At 49.2% G+C, this 24,576-nt stretch overlaps 1 protein-coding gene and 1 long non-coding RNA gene across 3 annotated transcripts in view; one reads left to right on the top strand and one right to left on the bottom strand.

Annotated features, from left to right (window-relative positions):
* Scara5 (scavenger receptor class A, member 5) overlaps positions 1-24,576 on the bottom strand; it is a 105,018-nt gene that overhangs the window by 5,415 nt on the left and 75,027 nt on the right. Inside the window, exons 5-8 of one of the 2 annotated variants that reach the window (XM_006252204.4) lie at positions 21,953-22,033; positions 20,059-20,157; positions 18,225-18,272; positions 1,309-1,506 (exon numbers count right to left, since the gene is read on the bottom strand). In XM_006252204.4, coding sequence (XP_006252266.1) covers positions 1,309-1,506; positions 18,225-18,272; positions 20,059-20,157; positions 21,953-22,033 — 426 coding nt within the window. The remainder of the gene's footprint in view (positions 1-1,308; positions 1,507-18,224; positions 18,273-20,058; positions 20,158-21,952; positions 22,034-24,576) is intronic. The other variant, NM_001135855.1, reaches the window with a different exon arrangement.
* On the top strand, positions 5,499-12,910 carry LOC108352941 (uncharacterized). Its single transcript, XR_005494062.2, has 3 exons — positions 5,499-5,816; positions 5,920-6,074; positions 12,347-12,910. It is a non-coding gene; the product is annotated as an uncharacterized LOC108352941 (long non-coding RNA).

The raw sequence follows: 24,576 nt of genomic DNA, 5'->3' as shown, positions 1-24,576 counted from the left end.
TACACTCAGGCCTCTTGGACTGGCAGCCATCTTCACTCAATAGGTAGTGGACAGAGATGAGCAATGGTGCCTGAACCATGCTAACTGCTGGGCACAAGCAACCTCATCTAATATCGACAGTTCGTCTTTAAAGAGAAAGACTTGAAGCTCAGCTTCGAGGTTAAGGAATCTGCTCAAGGACGTCAGCGAACTCAAACACAGGAACCTGACTCCAGGGTTTCCGTCCTAGGCACTGTTCTGATGAATACCATCTAAGGTGGGTCGGTGAGGAAGAAGGGGAGGAGACAGAGTCAAAAGTCTCTGGACGGGCGGACATTGATAGAATCTATAAGACTTGGGAATGGGACAGATAAGGAGTTGGTGATACAGTGGAAATGCCCAGAGTCTGGTTTAGATGGAATCTAACACAAAATGGTGCTGTAGGTTTGATAGAGATAAAGGATTTCATAGGAAGAGAATGTGGCCCATTTGACAGGTGCACGCCGTGTCTGTGTGGTGCTGTCTGGGAAGTAACTGGCTTCTGAGGGGTCTGAGGTGTAAGGGAATATTTCAAGGTAGAGAAAACGATCTGGGTCATGATTGAAGCCCCAGATGTAGAGATGGACTCTAGGGACAGCCTCCAGAGTGTGAAGAGGAAGGGGAGAGGGGAGGAGGAGCCATCCACCCTCTTTCCTCATGCCGCCCCAGCAGCCCCTGTACCTATTTTAGCTCAGAGGAGTAGAAAGCTTAATCTTTGGGTTTGTCTGGCACCACTTCATACCCCCCAAGTCCCTGTGGTGACTGCCACTCACGGGTCAGCAGACTACTGACAGCTGAGGGTGATGTGATCAGCTCAAAGCCTAGGCCTCCCCACACCAGAACACAGATGTTCACAACCATTGATTGTCAGCAGGCTGGGTCCCAGGGGTCTAGGCTGGGTAGCATCCCAGAGTCTGTCAGTCCAGTTTCCAGACGAGCACACCAAGACAGAGTGGAGAGGAGCCAGGCGCAAGTGCACACAGCTGAGGAACAGGGTACATCGAGTAGACGGAATAGACGGGGGAGAGGTTCTCCAATCCATGGGAACTGTTGTTTTGGGTTCAAGTCCACCCACGTTTCTTCCTGTTCAAGTTCTATAGAGAGGGAGTGTTTATAAATATGAGGTGTGTACTGAGAACAGGAGTGAGGGATAGGTGTCCCCAGGGCACAGTTGGCCTGTGTGGACTATGTCACACGAAGGTTACACAGGCTTTGGGGAAGGAGGCCAGGCCTAGACTCTGTGGCTCTCTTCCATGTTGTCCAATCTGTACCTTACCTCACCATCCTTACCTTGCCCAAAACGAGCTGTCCGGTGCACCTCCTCCACACTGTGGAAGCCCAGCATGCGGCACACCACGTCCCCATCCTTCTTGTCCCAGCCGTCATCACACACTGTGCCCCAGCGACGATCGTGGAATACCTCCACCCGGCCCTGGTGTGGGCCAGAGCCATTCACCAGGCGAATCATTGTGAAATCCATATCACCTGCTGGGAGAACCATTATTACTACCCTTCCCTGGACACCCGTCCCTGGACACCCGACCCTGGACACTGTCCCTGGACACCCAGGACCTGACCCAGTCTCCTGAACGAGCACCCTTCTTCACAGGGAAGAGAGAACTAGGACTGAAACCATGAGGCTACCTTGTGTCCTGCTAGCTATTTTGTTTGTTTTGCTTTGTTCTGAGGTAGGGTCTCACACAGACCAGATACTCCCATCTCTGCACACCCTAATGTTTTGGATTACGGCTATACCGCCATGGTAGCTTTCTTCTTGCCAACTGATTTCTAAAAAGAATTTTAAGTTCACAGAAAAACTGACTAGAACATCTCTTCTCAGTATTCAGGGAGTTTCCTCCTTGACCAGCTGACCAGCCATGCTTGACAGTTACTAAAAGCCTAGTCTCTGCTGGCACTTAGGGGAGACCAAGGGGCAGGGGGAGAACATGGGAGCCCTGAAGAGGAAACTGTGGTGGGAAAGGTAGAACCCAAAAGCTAAGCGTGACCAGGGTAAAGAGGAAACGGTGCCACCAAAATAGATCAGAGGCTTAACCTCTGATTGGCTATAGGTCCTTGCCTCTGGTCAATACCAGGTCACTTGAGAGTATGTGTGTGGTACCACAGTGCTGTCCCATGAGGCTGAGAACAGAAGCCTCTGTGTGAGGTCAGAAGAGGCAGGAAGAAGCTATGCGTTCCAGAGCAGGATAGGCAGCATTGGGGGTCAGGTCAGAGCAAGAGAAAGAGCTGGAATGTAATGAGAATAGTGAGGTTGATGTTCAGAGAGTCCCTGACTTATTCTGTTCTCTTACTCACAAATGAACAAGCATCAGTTAGAGTGCAGTGGACACACTCATGGGGTTGAGCCTTTAGGAAGCTGACACTAGGAGTGTGTGTGTGTGGGGGGGGTGGTGGTGGTGACAAAGCCTGGGAAACAATTAGAGCCAGTTGTCATGTCACGCATCTTTAGTCCCAGCGCCTGGCAGGCTGACGTAGGAGTATCATTAGTTCATAGGCCAGCCTGGGCCATACTGTAAGACCCTGTCTCGATACATGGATTCTCAAGTAATGTTACACGTGTAGATAGGGACAGAAGATTGGAGTAGGTGGTGAGGATGGCATCACTTAGAAATGTAGACAAGGGGTTGGGGATTTAGCTCAGTGGTAGAGTGCTTGCCTAGCAAGCACAAGGCCCTGGGTTCGGTCCCCAGCTCCGAAAAAAAAAAGAAAAAGAAAAAAAAAAAGAAATGTAGATAAGGGAGTGGGTGGAGTGGGGTGAGATCTACCTTAAAGGGTGAGCAAGAGAGAGCAAAGGGAGGGGCCATCTTGGAAGATAGGCAAGGAAGGGAGTGACAAGTGAAGGAAGGCACCATCTTGGAAACTAGACAAAGAAGGGAGTTGAAAGTGGGAAGAGGCACCATCCCAGAGATGTGGCCAAGGAAGGGAATGAGTGGTGGGCTAGGAGGTGAGAAGAAGGATGTGGACATGGGAAATCTTGCTTGCATATATGCTGCCCTAAGCTTCTCTAGGCCTCACATACAGGTGCCTCCTTCTCTCAGACACCTAGTCCCACATCCGGCTTTGCTCTAGACATATTTATTCCTTCATAATATAATTGCCTTACTTTCTCAAGTATCCTGTTTTATAGTGTTAGGGACACCGAGGTATCCGTTGTGTTTAAAATGAAAATGTCCAGAAATGGCTAACTCCCCTGATAATGTACAACTCAGTCCAGGGTTTTGGTGAGGGAGCTGAGTAGAGAGTCCGCCATCAGTGAATCTCAAAGCACCAATTCCCATTCTACATTACTGCTCCACAATTACCCAATGACTTTCCACAAGGCTGTTCTAGGTTCTAGACTCAAAACCCAGATTGCAGTACAAGTACACTCTCTTCTCAGGAAAACAGAGATGTGGCCTGTCTTGGATTTTGGTGGATGCTAAGAACATTTGGAAAATGTCATTTAGATGGTGACGTGTTGAAATTCTCAGCAGGTCTCAGTGTATATGGGAGTAACAAGCGTATTTGGATATAGAGCAATTTTACAACCTTGGAGACGTGGTCACCAAAATGATAGGATCCGTAACATCACCTTCATGATGTCACCCATGGCCTACACACCACACAGAGTCATGGGTCCCTAGTAGGATATTCCTCCAAGCTAGCACCACACTGACCTCAGGGGCTGAAAAGAGACTTAGTACCTTTGGAGATTGTAAACTGGAGAGCACCTAGGCAGCCCTGGAAATGTTACCCGTACCAGACCCGAGTCATTCTTTGTCACTTGTCCCCTCAGGGAAGACTACCAACCTGCCCACTGGGTCAATAGATGCTGTGTGCCCCCAAAGGGTCACAGTGAGTCTGAAAGCTATTCTCTCCAATGGGATTCATCTGCACAGTTGGTCCTTCTCATTCTTACCGTGTCTCAAAGAAGATGGCTGCAAGCTGTGTTTCTTCACATGCCCTTTTCCTACTGACAAATCTCAATTCTGTTTTTAACCTTCTTGCAGAATGTACACTGAGATTTTCCTGGTTAAGGTACTGACTGCCCCGATTCAGGGACCTCGGTTGAAGGGGCAGGTCGTGAGCTGTCACTGTCCTCCTTGGGCCTGCACAGGAACACGGAGCTGCAGTGCAGGCAGCACCTTTTCCAGGCCTCAGGGTGTGGCTACTCCCACCCACACATTTGGGGAGTAAGCACTCCTTCCCCTGAGACTCTGTCTCTAGCCCAGCCAGGGAGAACATCATGTCTTTCTTATAAGTTTGGGTTTTCTGTGGATAGAAGGCTTTCAACGGGGCTTCTTCCCAGCAGTTTCTGCCCCAAGGTAGAGTTTTCCTACTAAAAAATCACCTATCATCCAGATATTTAATACGTCAGCCCCAACTTAACCGGACCCAGTGCTGAGAGGCAGCCTCAGCTAGTGTTGTGCTTTGAACACAAACCGTAGGCTCCTGTGTTAGAACACTGGGTCCCAAGCTGGTGGTACTCTTGGAAAGTATTGAACCCTTAGGAGGTGGAGCCTCTGGAGGAAGTGGGAAGTGAGTCTGGCCCAATGCCTCGTTTGCTCTCTGCTTCCTGATTACAGAGAAGTGTGGCCTCTTCTGCCATCACGAGTTCCCTACCATGCCATGCCTTTCCATGGCTGGAAAACTCCAGTTTTCCCTCACCTGAATCATAGAGGATAAGGGATAGTTATCCCAACTTGACAGTTTGTCCATAACTTGTAGCCCTCAGCTCTTGGGCAAACCTTCCCACCTATAGCCTTCACCCTCCCAAACTAAGCTGAGATACCAAGATGTCCACAGGGCGGGGCCTCAGTTCTGTTCCCTTCTGCTCTGGGGTTGGGGTTGGTGGACCCCCACAACACCTGATGATTTTCCTTTTTACTGAGAAGCCTGCAGTCATCCCAGGGTTTAGTCCAGAAGCATCACTGCTTGGAAGAAACCCATACAGTAGTCAGGACAGGGCAGTGGCCCTTGGCAGCCATGTGGCTTCCCGGCTCTTGCGGTTCAAAGGGCTCATTGGTTCACCTACAAGTTCCTGGGATGTCAGGCAGGGGTTCTGATCTCTGCTTATGGCTTCCTATCTTGCTACTCCAGCTCCTAGAAACTGCCTCCTATTCTCTGGCATGATGAACTGCCTTTGCTCATTACCCAGGCTGCTTCTGGTCCTCACCCACACTCCTAGAGACAGCCTTAGGGTTCCCAGACCCAAACCTGCCTCTCCAGTGAAGAGGGAAAGGGAGACCCTTGGGGTCAGACTGTGGAGAAACAAACGCATCTGGACTGTGGGAAGTGTAGGGCGTTTCCCTGGGCTATGGCTGGCAGCAGTTTGCTGCAGCTTAGCTGTGGGCTTCAGGCCCATCACATAGTGCACGGAGCTATTTTAGTCAATGGTGACACAGTGGTTGGGCTTTTCTAATCACCACAGGTGACAGAAAAAGCATGGAATTTGTCAGCTGGCCAAGACTCTGAGATGACATAAAGTCTTCATGTGACAGGATGGCCCAGAGGCCTATAGAGGTGCTGTGACTTATCCAGGTCATCCTCTGAGTAGGACAGCCGAGGTCTGCACTGGGTACTTCATCGTCTGGGCTGGCTCTATCAATCTGCCTCACAACCGTGATGGAGGGGAAGCCCAGAAAAGTCACTTTGTCCTGTGCTCGCTAGTGATTCCTAGAAACGCATCAGCTTCCCCTGAGTCTCATAGGTGAAGCGTGATGTCTGCAACGCCCCCGCAGGGCACAGATGTTCTGAGTGACATCGGAAGTGAATGCGCTGCTCTGCTGGGCTGTGGAAAGGTGAGCTCAGCAGCGGAGGAACGAACGCCTGGTGAGTCTGTCCACCGCCTGTGCATCACCTATTCACGTCTCATTAATATTCTATACGCATTTCTATTTCCAGCTGCTCATTTAGTTCTCCATCCAGATTCACCTCTGGAACTCCCAACCACACCCCACCATTGGAATGGATGCCAACGGAGAGTGGGACCAGAAACACTGTCTTTCACCTTGAGTCCTAGGGTGCCAGCAATGGGACTACCCAAGTCCCGTGCAGAGGTAAGGAAACTGGGACTGGGGAAGCTATTGCTCCTTGGAAGGCCCTCTCTTTCACAGAGCAGTGTTTCTTTTTCACTCCCAGAACTGGGTCATGCTACCCAGGGATGCTGGTGGACGGTTAACTCTGGAGTCTGGAGTCGGCACTCCACAGACTAGAGGGCCCTCGCCTGAGATTATTCTAGGAAGCTCCCAACCTCAGGCGACATGTGCCTGCCCCATTTCCCTTGGAGTGACACAGTCCTGGATGCTCAGCATTGATTCAGGTTAGCGTTGAGAACTAAACACAGGTTTGATGGCTAGAACTGCATGGATGGGTGCGTGTCTTCATGAGCAAGCATCACCAGAATGCTCCTGTCCCACCCTCATACCCATCAGGGCCTGACAGGATACATAAGGGGCACATAATCCCATCTTTTCTTTTTTGGACACAGTGTTGTGGAGCAACCCTAGGTCATGCCCTGCTAAACGCAGCATCTGTGGGTCTGAGGCAGCATTCCCTGGCAGTGAGGAGAGGAGCATCGGGGAACGAGCTGGATGGGCAGGGCCCACCAAGGTGTGCAGGGAGTGTTCCTTAGAGTCTGATACACAAGACCAACTACCTCTCAGGGGATCAGTGGCAAAAGGTGGCTCCATGGCCAAACCCAAGCCAGGCCCCTTTGAACCCTCTCCTTAACTGGAACTTCACCTTAGCCTAAAGGGACTTCGAGAAGACACAGATATCATTTCCAACAACTCAATGCCAATGCCCCAGAATCACTATAAGCCTGCTTAAAGGAGCTGTCAGAGTCAACAGTAAGTTCCTGGAACAGACTTGAGGTCTCCCACGTGAGCACTGATAGCTAGACCTCTGTCCCCAGCATCTCTTGAACAACAGCAGCACACCAAGCCTATATGGGCTCCCCTGGAACCACCCAGCTTCTTTCTTTTTGTAACTTTACTTTCCAGCCCCACCAAGCCCTTCTTGGCCCCTCTTCATGTCACTTCTGTTCAAATTGAGATAGAGTACACTTCGTGCAGAATTCCTTTCCCTGTGGCAGTAGCTACTGCTGTTTGAATCTGTTCAGCACCCTGTCACCAGTGCCAATTTGACTTTGCCAATTAATGTGGTAAGGCCGCGACATTTGATAAATCAATCAAGGAGTGTAATGTGTCCACAGCCAGTGGCACTTCCGTGTTCGCGGGAAAGGCCCAGGAGGTCTGTCTATACCACTGTAGTAAAATTACAGACTCCCTCCGAATCTCTCAAGAATATGAGCTGGGAAGGTGGGGGAGGGGGAGTGCAGACAGGAGCAAAAATGGCCGAGAATCAGGAATTGGAGTGACTAGGCCATGTCTGAGATGAGATGCTAGACAAGCTGACCCCTTGCTTACGGCCGTGTGCCCAGAGCAGCTTTGGGTTCCTATAGCCCCTTCATTCTAGGCTGTGCAAAGCTTGCCAATATTTTGGGCCTTTTCCCCAGTGACTCAGATGACTCCCAGAAACATCTGAGGAGAATGGAACACGGGCGGGGTGTGTGTGTGTGTGTGTGTGTGTGTGTGTGTGTGTGCCACACCCATCTAATGATCGACTGGTAACCTGTCTCTGAGGGCCCCATTGTGAGTAGAGGTTTGCATAAAGTCAGACAGGTTTCTCCTGTGGTCCTGGGGAGTAGAAATGGGTGCCTCTGCTCTCAGGGGCTAGGTTGGAGTGTTGGCGCCACCAGCCCCTGCCATCTCTGGAAACATAGGTAGGATGGCAGCAGAGAGAGAGAGCAACCGTGAGTGTCAAAGACTTAGAACATCCAACACCTCGAATTCCAGCAGACCAACCAGCACACAAGCTATCTGTGCATAGCAGGGGCCTAGCAGAGATGGCATGATCTGCATAGGAGCAGGGGCTGCTCCTGCACTTACATGGGCCCCTCCTCTTGTTCCCTACTCTCCCCAGTTTCTGGCTCCTCTGCATGCTAGGGCAGGGATTTGGGGGTCAGAGATGCCGAAGTCTGGCTCCTGCTGTCAGCAACTCTGCATAGTACTGTAAACCGGAGGTGATTTGCTAAGCCAGGCACTTCTGGAATGGTATGGGAATTCTGTGCCATGGCCCAGGCTGCTCTTGGGCACCTAACACAGCCCTTATAAATCTAATGTGTGGGGATTCTTCTCTCAAAGCAAATGTTGCTTCACTCTCACTATCCTATAAACACTCAGGTAGAGGAAGCAGGAACCTGGGGAAAGAATCTGGATCTGTCTTGTGAGTCCCTAAGCACAAGGTGGAAAGTGGCCTTGCCTTAGGCTTCTCTCCACCCCTACTCCACACTCAGACCTCTGATCCACGAGCCTGACAGCTGCTTTCCTTGACTCTGGGCATAGGAGGAAAGGCACACTATCTCTCGGGAACCCACCCCAGGACTTTCAAACCAGCATCTGGTTTCCCTTCCAGGGTGCTGGCATCTCTGGCTGTCCCCGGTGTTTCTTTGTCCACAGACTCCTTTACCTTGTTTGCACACCCCAATTGGGGTTTTGTGGCTTTTACTGGGGGGTTGACTGTGAAATGTCTTTCTGCTCTCAGCATAACAGAGCAAGTTGCTCCATCCCTCTACCCCCAGGCAGATTTGGGAGGGCCATGTAAGTGGCTGGTAGCTGCCATCTCTTAGAACTGGTTTCCAGGCTGAAGTAGTCTTGGAACTTACAGCATGGCTTGGGCTCAGATGGCTCAGATCTGTCCCGAGACCCAACCACATCAAAGTCCTGTCCTGGGCATATCATGGAGGTGGGGGTGTGTGGTGGAGAGCTTTCCAGCGAAGCAGGAGCAGCACGGAGAACAGAAGTTTGCCCACTGACTTCCCTGAAAGACAGGTGCTCTGCAAAGGACTCCGTATGTGTGTGTATCTTGCTGGCATTCACAACTCATGTCATTCACATTCATGACTTGGTTGTCATAGCTTCTCTCATTCAACAGAAGACAGGGGCCCAGAATGGACAAGTGATTTGCCCAGGGTCACACAGCTGCTACAGGGTGCTCAGAGCAATAGGCTCTCCTTTTCCAAACAGTGTGAGTCTCAGGCTGAACACTGAGGACTGCTGCCTAACAGCCCTCAGCAAATGTAAGATTCTTTCTCTCTATTTAGGACAGCCCCTTGGGGTCTTCAGCACTTACTGCCTTGAGCTACAGGGCCTGTGTCTTAGACATAAAGCCCTGCCTGACTGCACACAGAAGTTAGTTGGGAAGATTTGAAAGCCTCCACATTCAAGGGCAGTTTTGAACAGTCTGGGGTGTTTTGAATACTTTGAAGGTGGTCTTCATGTATAGCTATAGCAGTACTATAGAGAGCCAGCTGTGGCATCAGCTGAGCTGTAAGCTACCACCTGTCCAGCCTTTTAAGGCACATGGAGGTTACCTCTCCGGGATGCTTCCCTAACGGGTACTCTTTGGGAATTACTACACTGCAATTTCCTCTCCTGGATCCCCATACACCTTACACCTCCACTATGTTGTGAGAAGATGACAGCCATTTAGCATCCAGTTGTGTCCCTGTTTAGGCATTGAGACCCTGATGTGGCAGGAAAGTAGGTCTAGAAAGAGAGTTGTCGAGATTAACATTCTTAAGAGAACTGGCTTCTGCCACTCTTTCAGAGGACCAGAACTTAGTCCAGAACTCTTGTTGGACAGCGCACAACTGGCTGTAATTGCAGCTCTGGGGATCTGATACCCTTCTCTGGCCTCTGTGGGCACCTGGACTCATGTGCACATACACCCGCATATAAATAAACAGACAGACAGACAAACAAACAAATAAATCAGATATTTAAGGGAAAACGATTAAAAGAAAAAAACCAGTTAGCAAAAGACTAGAAAACAAAACAGAGAATGCCCAAGAGAGTCCCCTCCGAGAAGTTGGTGCTGTGTAAACAACCTATAAAGGGTCATACACAGTAGTGGGAGGATTCAGGGCTTAGAGTCTGGGACCAGTCTCGGCTCTCTAGCCCACTTGCACTCTTAGGAGTGCCCCTCTCTCTCTCCTTTAATAACTATTAATAATTATTGATTTAATATTATCACTATTCATGGTCTAGTTCCTTGTTCTAGTACACAAGAAATTTGTGCATTTTAACAGGTACCCTCTGGACTCAAACCCAAGCTTTAGCAATAGTACAGCAGTCTCCCTTGGCTATGCACAGGAGAGTCCTAGAGCCCGGAGAATGCTGCTTCTAAATCTAGGGGGAGAGCTCAAGCTAGGTCGGAATGGTCCGGTCCCTTGATGTTTGTTTTTCGTGCCTTTCAGTCCCCTCCTGCCAACGCAAAACAAGAAGGAAGAAAGGAGGTTGTGGAGAATGGAAATAAACACACAGGGCTGGGAAAATGGGCTCTGCAGTTTCTGCAGCTGCGAGGGGCGGGGGCTGGGGCTGGGGCAGGGATAATTTGGACCATCTGCCCATTAAGAAGGTTGAACTTTCATTCTCTTATAAAGGAAGAACTCAACATGCCCTGAGCTGGCCTGAAGTCCCCACCCCCTAGGCTGGGGTGACACTTCTCAACAGGAAATGTGCTCCATATGGGAGTTGGGAGCCATCCCTGAAGCAAAAGAAGGCGTTTCTGGGGAGGCTCTCCTGGAGGGTATGGCCTGTGGGTACAAAACACCATCTCTTGGGATGGATGTCTGCTCTGACCCTAATAGGGGGACTTGGCGCCTCTTCAGACTATTTTATTAAATGCTCTCAAGGGACCATTGCCAAGAAGAGAAATTTTTTTCTCTAGGTCTGCTGAAGAAATGACTACTCCTGGGTCTTTCCTATGCTGTGTCCCCTGTGTTCCCTTGTGAGGGGTCTCTGGATGGAAGTCACAGCAGGATATAACAGATACCTTCCCCAAGGTGTCACTGCCCTGACTTCATTGCTTGCTATCTCTCTATCATCTTTCGTCTGTCTGTGGTGTTGCCTGTGGAGGCCAAAGATCAAAGTCAGGTGTCTTCCCTTCCTTTTCTCTCTCTTCTGTTCTGAGTCAGGGTCTCTCCTGGAGACTGGACCTCACTATTCAGGAGGAATATCAGGCTTGGCTGTGGGACATGCGCACCTCCACCCTCGGTTCTTATGTGGGCTCTGGGATCTGCACTCAGGTCCTCTGCCCGTGTGGCAAGCCCCTTATCAACAGAGCCATCCCCAGGTCCCCAGTGCTGGCCCTTTAAACTGCTGACTCATGCCTGCCTTTTCCCAGTATGGTCACATAGCCTTTGAAACATGGGTACAGCTTTCCGAGGCTGCTATTCCTGGCCTCCTGGTTCTTAGTACTTGACAGTAAAGAAGTGTCTATGGCCTACCAACATGGCTCCATGAGTTAACACGATGCCAAGCTTGACAAGTTGATCCCTGGGACTTATGTGGTAGAAGGGGAGAACAGACTCCTGTAAGTTGTCCTCTGATCTCCACACACATACACAATCGATCAATCAATCTTAATTTATAAAAGATGCATCTGGGGCTGGAGAGATGGCTCAGTGGCTAAGAGTGCAATCTGTTCTTGGAGAGGACATGAGTTCGATTCCCAGCACCTACAAAAGGTGGCTCACAGTCATCTGTAACACCAGCTCTGGTGGCTAGGGCCTCCGTCTCAGGCACCTACTCTTGTGCACACACCAACAGGCGTACACACACACACACACACACACACACACACACACACACACACACACAAATTAAAAAGAGTAAAACTAAATCTTAAAGAAGACATGTCTGCTAAACAATAAATGAAGAATGCTTGGGGCTAGCAGGAGCTAGTGGGAGAGAGTCGAAGCCCAAAGCTTCTCACAACCACATTTGTGGGTAGCTGTGTAGATACAGGAAGCTCTTCTCCATCCATTTCCCACACCCTGGTTTCAAATGGCACCAAAAGGTAAGAGCCAACGAACCTCTTTTTTTAAGAGCTAGAAAGAGAGCCAGGTGACAGTCGAAGGGTGCTGATGGTTCGTGTCAGTGAGCCTTGAGCCTTTTTCATTCAAGCCCTCCAGGGAGACAGGCTGACATTTGAAAGACCTCCCTGGCAAAGGCTTTATGGATCAATTGCTTGATCAGCTCCTGTCCACCCATCCCTTCAGTCCAATGGCTACTCCTGGTGGCGGAGGTGGGGTTCTTTCTCCTTCCACATCCTGGTTCCTATGTTAGTCTGGGCCCTTCCAAGTTCAGGACCAAGCACTGTACATCCATATTGCAAACCCTCATTTGGAGGCCTAGACTTAGTACTAACACTGTCACCCTGGATGAGGACCTGCCCTCTCTGTAGTGTCTGCCTCTGTTTGCAGAAATGACCAGACTCTGAGGACTGGCTGGCGGTCTGTCTCTATGGTGTGAAACTCAGCATGAGCCAGAGGGAAGATCATGGTGGGGACTGTGGTGTGGTGGCAAATGTGTCCTTCCCAGGCTGAGTCAGTAAGAAAGCCAACGTGAAGCTCTGCCGTCACCGGACCACAAGACCTCCCGGGAGATCCGCTCTCATTTCTCTCCTTAAACCTCACTAACATCTCCTCGAAGAGAAGAAGCTGGCTGCCACCCATGGCAGGAGGCAAGAGCATCTGAAGCTGACTCCAAGTACCCACCAAGGTTCCTTCCACATCCCAGGATGGGAGGGGCTGGGGAGTTAGGACATCAAGCCCTGGCAGCACTCAGTCTTCTGCAGTTCGCATCTGGCAGGGATCTCACCATCCTCTACCCAGCATCACAAGGACGGAGAGAGCTCAGGGTCCTGGGGACTGGGAATCATTCTTGGGTTTGTTTGAAATGTTTTCTAAACAAACAGTCTGGTCACTCCTAGTTTTCATGTACATCTCAACTCCGCTTCAACTTAAACTTTATTTGTATAAAACCCACATCATTGACACGAGCTTCAGTTCTTGGGTGGTTTCAGGGCCCTCCTTTTATGTTTTTAAATTTTAGCTGAGTTATTTTTTTAATGTGTATGTCCTGTGTGTGTGTGTGTGTGTGTGTGTGTGTGTGTGTGTGTGTGTCCTGTGTGTGTGTCCTGTGTGTCCCAAGGAGAGTCTTGGATCTGCTGGAGCTGGAGTTACAGGGGTTGGGAGCCACCCCTCTTTGGTGCTGGGAGTCAAACTTGAGTCCCCTGGAAGAGCAGCAAGCTCCTTTAACTGTGGAGCCGTCTCTCCAGCACTGCCAAGGCATTGTTTGCTCACCTCTGTCTGAGGTTTGTGTTACTAAGCGTTTTCTTGTCCAACAAATCCCCAAGAGTAAACCTGAGTCCTAAGGAAGCTGCCTCCTGGTACCGGGCAGAAAGATTAACTAGCACAGAGCCATGGGAGTGTGCTAGCCCAGGGCTGAACCCAGAACAGAAACTGGTTGGTTTGACTAGCAGGCATGAGTGGCCCACAGCAGTTCAAAGCATCCAGCCCTCCCAAATCCCGAATATGCCCCTGGCTGCTAACTCTTGCTTAGTGTGCATGCCAAACATTCATTTGTTTATTGTTTCCTAATAGCTGCCCTTCTCAGGCACTGGCCCGGACTCCTGCACTCACATATGTTTAGAATACAGACATTAGCAGTCTCTTGATGGCCTCAGCACTGCTGGATCGCCAAGGCGGACTTTACTTCTTTCGACATTGGTCTTAATATATTTCCTTGCTTGGCCACAAGACCCCATTCTTGTCTCTCTTCAGCTGCCCAGGGATGGTGAGAATATCCTTTATAAGAGAGGAAACAGGAGGCACCACCACTCCGTGAGGCATCATAGCAAATGACTGAACTTATGGGACACACCAATTACAAAAACTGGATCTAAAGTGGGGGTCCTGTGAGGTTGAGCACTGAGCCTGTGGGGTCTGGACTAGCTCCGAGGAGGTAGAGTAGGACACCTGGCTGGTGCCAGGAACCTGTGGTATGGGAAACGCCAGCTCGAGGTCAGAGCATGTGAACGGGCTCAGAAGAAACAAGTGGTTTTCTCTGAGCTGCCCCGTGGTTCTTGCTGTTTATTTAGAGTTTTGTGGAGTTTGGGTCTTGTCTTTGTTTTGGATGATGCTTCTGAAGACTTTGCTAAAGACAGGGCCCCTGAGACCCAAGCAGGAGCTGAGGCAGAGGAGCAGCCTGAACTTACAGAGGGGACTGTCCCCAGGGGAGGAAGGGCATGCCTCCAATCTTGGGGAGGAGGAGGGCCGTCAGGGATGACTTAGCCTCTAGTTGGTTCTCCTAGCCACCCCATAGTGCTCACTTCTGCTCACAACCCGTTGGTGGCTTTCTAAAGTGAGAGGGTCAAAGCTAACCTCCCGACCATTGCAAAGTTCTGCGGGGATTCTTGCTTGTCCCCTGAGCTTGGGTTTTTGTTTTGAATACCTTAGACTCTTACTCAGCCCATCCACAGGACTATCAGCTCCACGCACACTTCCCTCACTTGGGATGCCATCCACCACTTCCCACAGACACCCACTGGACCTCAATTTTCCCTTCAGAGTTTGGATCACAACTCCAACTCCTTGCTGACCTCCCTCTGCCCCTTCTCCCACCACAGTTCCTCCCAAGGTCACCTGTAGCTTTTAAGGAGTCTCTCTCCCTCGGCTGAATGGAAATTCCTGGTCCAACACTCAATAGACATTTGTCAAAGGGATGAGCGCCCAGCACTCTCTTCACTCGCACTACCTTTCTATCCACATGCCTGCCTTCTCGTTCTGATAGAGGCCAGGCCCGCTCCCCAAGTCCCCTCATCTGCTCTGGCCTTTATTCCTTTGCAAGGTCAGTTCTGCCCTAGCCCCTGTGTCCTGACCCTGCCTGCCCTGGGCCTGGCTTCTGTACTTCATCTCCATCTCCACAGCCTCATTTACCCTTCCCTTGTTATTCCTCTCTGGCATTTTGCATTTTGCTTCAGTTTTTGCTTCAAGCTGATTTTCCTGAGTGAAATGTGTATCTCTATATATTTCAGTTACTAGCTGCGTGTGTGTGTGAGTGTGTGTGTGAGTGTTTGTGAGTGTGTGAGTGTGTGTGTCTGTGTGTGTGACAGTGTGTGTGAGTGTGTGTGTGAGTGTCTGTGTGAGTGTGTGTGTGTCTGTGTGTGTATGTATGTGTGAGTGTGTGTGAGAGTGTGTGTGTGAGTGTGTGTCTGTGTGTGTGTCTGTGTGTGTCTGTGTGTGTGTGTGTGTGTCTGTGTGTGTGTGTGAGTGTGTGTGTCTGTGTGTGTGTGTCTGTGTGTGTGTCTGTGGGTGTGTCTGTGTGTGTGTCTGTGTGTGTGTGTCTGTGTGTGTGTGTCTGTGTGTGTGTGTCTGTGGGTGTGTCTGTGTGTGTGTCTGTGTGTGTGTGAGTGTGTGTGTGTGTGTGTGTGTGTGTGTCTGGATCTTGCTGGGACCCAGAAGCCCCTTTACTTAACAACAACAACAACAACAACACACACACACACATAAACACACACACACAATATTAAGCATTTTCTCAGCCTTCTGAATTCCCAATGATAATTATTGATTAATATTGTCTTGGGGATTCACCCCATGCCAGGCTGCAGTTTTGTTTTCTCATGTGAAACCAAACTGAGTAAAGTTTTTTTTGTCATTGTTTTGTTAAAAAAAAAAACAACCCAAGCTAATATACTGCTTAAAATGTACGCACTGGGATTTAAACAAAACTTCGAGCACACATATGTGTCTTGCAAACATCATATTCCAAGGTAAAATAAATGTCTGTCCTCCTTGAGATGTGCATATGGATCTTGTTTTCTCCCTGGCCAAATCTCCAAAAGCCAGGGTATTTAATGGGATTTTATGGGATGATTGATGTCAGTAAGGCCTGAAGGGAAAATAAAAGTCTTTACTTCTCATCAAGAAAAATACAAAGCGGTCTGGAACCATCCTCTCAGCAGGTAACCTTGGAGTCCCTCCACCTCTTGGGTCAATGACCTGCAGGGGTGGAGCTAGGAACAGGACAGGAAGTGATCTGAAACCTAGCCAAACTCCCAAATCCCACAACTCCAGATTCAGTACGGAAAAACACTGGCAAGAATTTTTTTCTGAAAAGCATGCTAACACTGACTGCAAATATCGTCCCTAGGAGTTTTCCCTAACTACACGTTGTCCACTAGCCAATGAGAGGTGTCTATCTTGATGTTGTCATGAGCACTGTTACTATAGTAACAGTCCCTGCTAGAGAGAGCCTCAGGCCTTTGCAATGAAGGTTAACCTGAGGAATTAGGTAAAGGTTTCAAGCCTCTGGCACAGGCGCCAGCTGCCAGAACTGAGCCAGTCAAGCTGGCCCTCTGCCACTCAGCTCTTGGGTCTGAGGTTCTCCGGGGCTGAGACCTCACACTTCCTACTCCACAGATCCCATGGTGGGACTGCCAAGGATCTAGGGAATGACTAAGAGAGTCCCAGTAGTAGTGGGCACTGTGTCCATCAGAATTTCCATACTTACTTAAAGATGAGCCATGGCCTCTCCTCAGAGCCTAGCTCTCAGGGATATAAGTAACACCTCGGGGACAGAGGACATGACTAGGCATGGCCAGAAGCAACCTAGGAAGCTGAGGCCGTGGGAAGATAACCCTGCTGCCAACCTGACTCAAACCTCAGTTATGAACGGAGGCAAGGGTTCCATCAGCCTGGCTCTTCCATTGTCACCCAGAGCCATGAGGGAAGAGGAACTCCCTAGGAACTCTGGGGAGCCCAGCCCAAGACTCCATGGCCCCAAGACGGTGGTCTGACTTCTCAATCTAGATTCAGGAAGCCAGGGACCCAGTGCTCAGTCCTGGGCCTCTAACAGTGGGGAAGGTGAATGGTAGATTTCCAGTATCATGGTTCTAGAATTCCTGTGCACCTTTGATGCCCTTTCTCATCAGGATAGTCTGGATATAGTCTCTGTATATCAGTCCCTGGCTGGGCCATCCGTTGGCCATAAGGTCAAGTGGATGGGCGCTCTTCCCCAACCTCACACCTTCCACTCTTGGCTTCCACCTCCTCAGGCTCAGAGCCTAGCTGCTCTGTCCAGGTAGACAGTGACCAGATTCGCTCTGCTGACTGTGACCTCCTCCTTAGGTTCTCAAGTCAGCGAAGAGAACAGTTGGCAGACAGTTCCCAATGAGACCCCTCTGGTATGTAGGCAGCGTTTCTGATCTCCTTTTCAAAGGTCATCTTTCCACACAGCTCCTCTCTTCCTGCCCAACCCCACACACGTTGTTTATGTCTCAGAACTAAATGCCACAAACCGGTCCTTCTCAGTCTCCTTGGCAACATTCTGTCAGAAAACGCAAAAATGCTTGATACTAAGCCCAGGAGTAGTCAGCACCCTAAAGCCAATGTTCACCACCCTGTCCTTTGGGGGAGGTCCTCAGTAACAGTTCAGATTGTTCTTCCCCAGTTCCTGTGCCCAGGCCACATCCCCTGAAGTAATAGCCAGAGCACAGGTGTCCACAGACATGCTAATCCACCCATGCTCTCCTGAATATAGACTCAAGGGCACCGCACACTAGGTGTTCTATTTTGCTTGGAACTTGGCAAAGAGGTTCTGTGTGTTCTTCCCAACAGCCTCTCTGGGAGTCTACACTTAGCACTTTGTGGGGGAGATACACTGCATAGAAGTGTGGTTCAGCTAGACCAGCCAACTCTCCTGCAATTGCTACAGGAAGGGTTTCGGCAGAGGTGCCCATTTCCACATAAAACTGTGTGGTTGCTAGGGAATATCTTTAGCCTCGTGGCCTCAGAAGTAGCAAAAGACAAAGGAGGGTCCATTGAGCCTCAGTATGCTTCCTGACATCACACGAGCTGTTTCTACAAAGTCTGGGGCTGAGTTTTAGCAAACATCTCCAGGGATTTTTAGGAACTATGTCTGAGTTGGTGTATGGTAAGGGATATTAATGACTAATACTTCACAAGCCCTAAATCGGGTGTCCAGACTCTGTCATATTCTCACTATGACCCTAAGAGGTCAGGATTCTTATTCTCTCCATTTTACAAAGATTGTATATAGGCAGCTAGTGGTGCTGTGGGGTGCTATGGGGAGGAAACCTCTAGATCCATCTATACAACCCCAGGCATATACCCCTAGGATTTGTTGATGCACATTGCTGGGCCAGTGAGGCCTAAAAAGGGGGAGGAGGTTCTTTGATGCTCAAGTCCCAGAGTGTGGTTTTAGCACCTGACCCTTGACCTTATAGGGCTCCACCTATGCCCCAGAGTACTTCACAACCCAGCAGAATTTCCTTACCAGCTCTCTCTCCTCTTTCTCCTTTCTCTCCCTTTGGGCCTCTCTCACCTGCAACGGAAGGAAAACAGGCATTAGGAATGGAAACAAGCACTACAAATAAGATTTATCTACAGACTTGCTAACTCAAGGCCAGGGAACCCGTCAGGCAGGGGCGAGCAGCCACCAGAGGGCACTGTGGGGAAGATAATTATAGCATCTGCTCTGGTCATATGGGAAAGAAAAGGGTCCAGTGAGAAAGTATATTAGAGCCCCATCTACCATATAGCACGAAGGAATGCCTGACAGAGAGCAAAGCTAGTCAATGTCAGAGAAATTCACAGCCAAGCTCATCGGAGAGGAAGGGGTTGAGCTCCAGTAGTCCACGGAGACATGTTATAAGTCAGGCTTGGGTTTTCTGGTAGGGGAGACAGTAGAGTCAGTTGCCAAGGACTTGTGGAATTTCCTTTCCAGGGTTGAGTTAAAAGGTCAGACCTTTCTTAGCTTCTACCTCAACTACAAGGAAGGAGAACATCTTAGCACTACTCAGTGGGCCATAGAAAGACCAGGGGGATTCTACTTTAAGGTTTTCCCAACATCTATCTCTGCAAGTCGAAAGCCCACTGCACACTGTGGGTGAAGAAAGCAAGTCAGAAATTTCCAGGAGAGAGGATTTACTGTGATCCCAGGGTTGAAAAGAAGGAAACTAACCATACACACGAACAAGTTTAGAGAAATATCCATCAGTGTCTGAAGAGTGAGAAAGGCGCCAAAGAAGAAAGGACTTCCTGTCTACCTTACCCTTTGTGTCTGTCTGTACTGTCTAGTCAGTTTCCAACTAGCACTGACTGTCATTATATGGTCTTTCAAAAAATTATACATTTTCACATTAGGATCATAAAAGAAAAACCTCAGTCCATCTTATCACTAGAGAGTAGAATATGATTTCCCAATGATCCATGAACAGAAAACCTCCCAGTCACAGGGTGTGTGGGGAGGATGATGAGCAGTATTTTTCTAAGTTGTCATGGTAATAAGTGAAATGTAGGCAGTCCCAGAAAAGAGCATCAGGTATCCTTGTCTATGTGTCTATGTGTCTATGTATCTATCTATGTATCTATGTGTCTATGTATCTATGTATCTATCTATGTATCTGTGTATCTATGTATCTATCTAATCTATCATTTATATATCTATGTATATCTATGAATCTTTGTATCTGTGTATCTGTTTATCTATCATGTTATCTATCTATCTATCTACCTATCTATCTATCTATCTATCTATCTATCTATCTATCTATCTATCTATGATATGGTCTTCTATATTATGTAGGCCAGGGTGGCCTTGGAATCACAGAGACCTACCTGCCTCTGTTTCCTGAATACTAGGATTAATGGTGTACAGCACCACACCTGGCCAATCTGACAGTCTTGAATGGAAAGGGAACCACAGACTGGCCCTGAAGAACTAAGTTCCCATAAGGATAAACAAAGGGACTAGCCACAGAAAGGAGAAAAAAATATCAGAAGAAACACTGTTGGCAAAGTAAACCTGAGAAAGGTAATAGAGTTGTGAGTACTGGCAGGTTGGCGGGGCATGCAGAAGGAAAGGAGTCTGGTAAGACTGAGACAAGTGATAAGGGGCTTGCAACCTGGTTCTCTTCTCAGAGACCCCTCACTAGCCTCCCTGCTTATATCTCTTGACTACAACCTGTATATACACACCCACTCACCCACACATGCATGTGCACACACACGCACATGCACATACAGAGGGTGCTCTCCTGGATGGTTCCTATGCTACTCAAGGATTGAATGTATGTGAGGTTCCAGGGTGCAGCAAGCTTCTGTATTACCTTTGAATCCGCGCATGCCCATGGGACCTGTGGCTCCTAGCTTCCCATCATCACCCTTAGGACCAGGCATTCCTGGGTCACCTCTCTCTCCTGGCAGACCTGGGGTGAGAACAAACAAGGGTGGAGCTGCAGACTCAGAACTGAAGAGTCCATTAGATGCCATTGTCTGGTTTAATAACTAGAATGAACTTGGCCTTCCATAGCCTTGGCTTCCCCTTGCTTAGCACCCTGTAGGGTAGCTCAGAGCCTCCCCATACACACCAACATCACTTTTCCCTGACCCCTCACCCTTGAAAGGCCTAGTGTTGTTGGGGTGGTAGTAGTGCCAGTCCCATGCGGATACCTGTAAGCATGCTGGACTTCTAAATTCCGCAAACAACTTTTGGATCACTCTTCACGTGCCACACATAAAGAATCTCATTTAATCCTTATAATATGCATGGGGATGTTATACCCACACTACAAATAAAGAAACTAAGGCTCGTGGATATTTTCCCAAGGGCACACAGCAAAGGCCTTTGGAAGCAGAACCCAAGTCTCCCTCTTTCATACAGAAAGTTCATGATTGGTTCATGCTTTAGGCTAAGGGTCTCACTGATCCTTAAGGAGGAGAATGCTGTGGGGATGGCATTAGTGAGTGGGAGAAAGGTTAAGTGATGCCTTAACCTATTTAAAGGAAGAGAAACAAAAAGACAAACAAAAATAAACCCCAAAACACCCCCTTTCTTTCCACAAAGTGCCCAAAGCCCAGGGGGGCCCACAAAACCAATCAATGGGTGTGTGGCCTGCCACCCCATTAGGCCCTTTGCTCCAGGTTCTTGGCTATCAAACCCATGGCCACAGCCTGCACTGAATGTGCCATTGAGAGCCAGAATCAACAAACGCTTTTATGGAGTGAGAGTCCAAGGCCCAAGAGTCTTGACCCAACACTAGTCATCGCTGCAGAACACAGTTCTCTTAATCAAGTTCCTAATTGTTCTTTCCTGCTTGGAGAGCAAGCTGGTTTTCATTGGGCTTTTCCCCCCCACAGCACAAGAAACCCGTCTCCTAGTTACTATTACCCCAGGGCTAATAGCAAATGACTGGGGGAGGACAGTGGCCTCCCAAGGGTATGAAGACGTCAAAGAAATTGATGGAATGTCTTTCGTTTCCTTCTTGACATGATGCATCTGTTCCCAGAGTCTAAGAGTCCTGTGGTGATCTCTGAGTCTATTGCAAGATGTGCCCAAAGGCCCCCACCCTATGATTCATGAGGCAGGAAAAGTGGCTCTTTTGTCCTGAGAGCCTCAGAGCATCCTCCATTGTGGAGCTGAGGACAGAGGGGAGGTCAGGCTGGAGTACCCCCTTTCCATGCCCTGTCTTCTCCCCCTCCTCTGTAAAGTACCTAGAGATTTGGCAGGAATAGCCCCTAAAATAAATAACCAGACCCTTCCCCACTAAGCTTCCTCTCCTTGCATCATCCTGAAGCATCTTCACTCAGAGGAACGTTGCATGCGACAGAGGCTCAGGCATGGGCACACTCAGATGTTTGTCAGAGGCTCTGATAGGAAACTTCTGAGACTATGAGCCTAAGAAAGGCTGCAGGGCATCAGGCAGAGATAGGGCAGGAGAGTGTCAGGCTCCTAGCATCATAGAACATCTTTGCTTGAAGGCCCTGGCCATGTGAACCCTGACTCCTATGTGGGCAGGGATTTAGTGAACCTGGGGACTCTTAAGAGCCCCTTCCTTTAGATTCTGGTACTTCATAGGGAAAAGCATTTGGCCCATTCTACGGTTAGATTGATAACCTCTCAGTCACCTGGTAGAAGAGTGGTGGATGGTGGATGTCGTCATCCCTAGGAAGACAGTAGACTTAGAGCACTGCCCCCAGGTTCCTCCCAGTGTACCCCATTACCTCGAGATCCAGGAAGTCCAGGGCTACCTGGCTTTCCCTCCTTCCCTTCATTCCCTTGGTCACCTTTGGGTCCTGGTGGTCCTGAAAGATGACAACAAGAACAAGATTAGAGGGTTAGAAAGCCAGGACACTGGTGGAAAAGCAAGTGACTCCCTCTGAGATGAGAAGAGCCAGAATCCTGTGCTGGAAACATAACAGCAGCTCCTCAGCTTTGGGGGGCACCAGAGGAGGCTCCATGGAATCCTGTGCAGGAAGAAGCAGGTCCTAGCTAAGTCAAGAAGGGTGGAGGGTATTCAGGGATATGTGTGTCCGTCTCAAACTTCCCCCCAAGATTATGGTTTGGAAAGGTGGGGCTATGGGGGAGGGCACATCGACTGACTGGATTTAGATGAGGTCATAGGAATGGGGCCCTCCTCAATGGAATTAGTGTCTTTATAAAACGAGGAAGGTCAGTTATGCTGCCTTTCCTCTGTCCCTTACCACCCATCCCTCACCCCAGCATACCTCCTTCTCTCTCTCCCTCTGCCTTTCCCTCCCCCCTCCTCTCTCTCTCTCCCCCAGACCAGAATATGGAGAACAGGTGATCATGTACACAGCAGGGAAGGAAGCCCTCCCCTGAACTCTATGCCAGTACCCTGAACTCAGACTTCTAGTTTCCTGAACTGAGAAGAAAGCAATGTGCAATGTCTGTGGTCTGAGCCCCCCAGCCCATTTCAGTGGTCAGGGCAGAATGAAGAGGAAGAGATTCTGAGCAGAGTAAGCATTCCTACAGGAGCTAAAGGCGACCAACGTAGCTGTATAAGCTATGGTGAACCGAGCGGCAGGAGCTCAGTGGGCTGGGAAAGTGGGGGTATTGGAGGCCGAGGTGCTGGACTTGATTCTGACCAGGAGGTATGAGTAGTTTTGGAAGGAGCCTGATAGAAAAGCCACATCAGGTCTGTGCCCAACAAAGGGAGGAAGATGTCTGGGTTGTGGCTTGAGAGAAAGATAGAACAGAAAGAAGGAGAAAGGCAAGGTGGCGGGGGCAGTGTTCCATTGAGCGGGAGGTGGGGAAACCCTGGGTTAGGAAAGGGGCCTTTAGAGACAGAAGGAATGGTCAGACTGTTTAGAATGTAGGAGAGCTGTTGGCTGTCTCTGGGGGTGCAGTGGAGGAGGGAGGCCTGGCTAAGCTCAGGTTTTAGCTGGGCACCTGGGTGGAGGATGAGTGTCTAATTGCTTGTGAATGGGACTCTTCTGGGAGAGGTGGCAGAGATTCAAGTACACAGGACTGAATTCAGTGCCCACTATCCCTATGCCATACATTGAAGTTACTTGTCTGAGGCCACACAGGCAGCCAGGATCTCAGTCCAGGTCTGTCTGGCACTCGTCCTTTCTGCCACACCCACAAGACCAGACATCTCACCCTTGCCACTCATCCCATCTCCCAGAAGGCTTCCCTGTCAATTCCCCATTTGCTGCTGATCTTTCTTGGTCCCATGGTTCCTGCTAGCATAGGCACAAAGCCAGACAAGCAGATCTGGGTCACTTTGATGCATCCTGTATACCTGACCCTGCTGTGGGAATCCAGGAGTCAAGCACTCGCCTCTTGCTGTACTAGCTGAATAGTGCTGCCAACTCATCTGTCCCCAGAAGCTCCTTACCTTCCTTAGGACATTGGGTTTCTACAGATGTCATTAGTTATGGGCATACTGGGGAGGGATGAACCCCAATCTTGTGACTATAGTCCTGTAAACAGAGTTACAGGCCAACAGAAGCAGAGAGGGGAATGAGACATCTATAGACAAGACTGCCCCAGCCATCAGAAGTTCAGAAGACACAGGAAAAACCCTCCCTCAGAGTTTCAGAGGGGCGTAACCCTCTGGATGCCTTGGTTGAAGGTTTGCAATCTCTCGACAATGAACTGTTATTTTTAGCTCTAATGTTTGATGCTCTCTCTGGAACCCAAAACATGTAGGCTCTTAGCAGAGCAGTGTCTTGCACAATCAATACTTGACAAATGAATGAGGATATGAGACCACAGGGTGTTAATACACACAAAACAACCCAACTGCCAAGATCAAGATGTACTGATACATTCCAAAAGTTGGCACCGTCCTCAGACCCTAACCGAAGCTGAGAGCTATTTAACAAGACAATGGCTTGAGAGCAAGAGGGAAGTAGTTAACATTTTTTTTTTAATTTCACAAGTTATGCAAAGCATTTAAGAAAAGCTGAAGTTTTTAGGTATCATATTTTTTAATCCCAATTCCCAGATAACAGGATCAAGACATGAAACCTGGTTTGCCAAGAGTTATACAGCCAATGCAAGGCAGAGTTAAGATGCAAATGAGCTCCAATGCATCTTTCCCATCCTGTACCAAGTTGTCTCCCCTCCTGTCAAACTCAGCAGCAAAGGAAACCTAGCACAGATCCCTGTTGCTAAAGCTCACCCAATCCAAGCGCTTCACCCCATTTCACTCTTCAGCTCTCCCCGCACCCTGAGCTCCAGGAGTCTGCTACACTTGTGCCCACCCACAGCTGGCATTCTGAGGTAACATCTGGGCAGTATGTGAGGTTATAGCTGCAGTTGCACATAGGTTTGCCCACAGGAGCCTTTTTTAATCTCTCAGAGTTTTATAGTCATG

The sequence above is a fragment of the Rattus norvegicus genome, chromosome 15 (assembly GCF_036323735.1).
Source record: "Rattus norvegicus strain BN/NHsdMcwi chromosome 15, GRCr8, whole genome shotgun sequence".
NCBI classification, from domain to species: Eukaryota; Metazoa; Chordata; class Mammalia; order Rodentia; family Muridae; genus Rattus; species Rattus norvegicus.
Note: the sequence above shows the minus strand (reverse complement) of the source record. Positions and strands in the feature narration are given on the sequence as shown.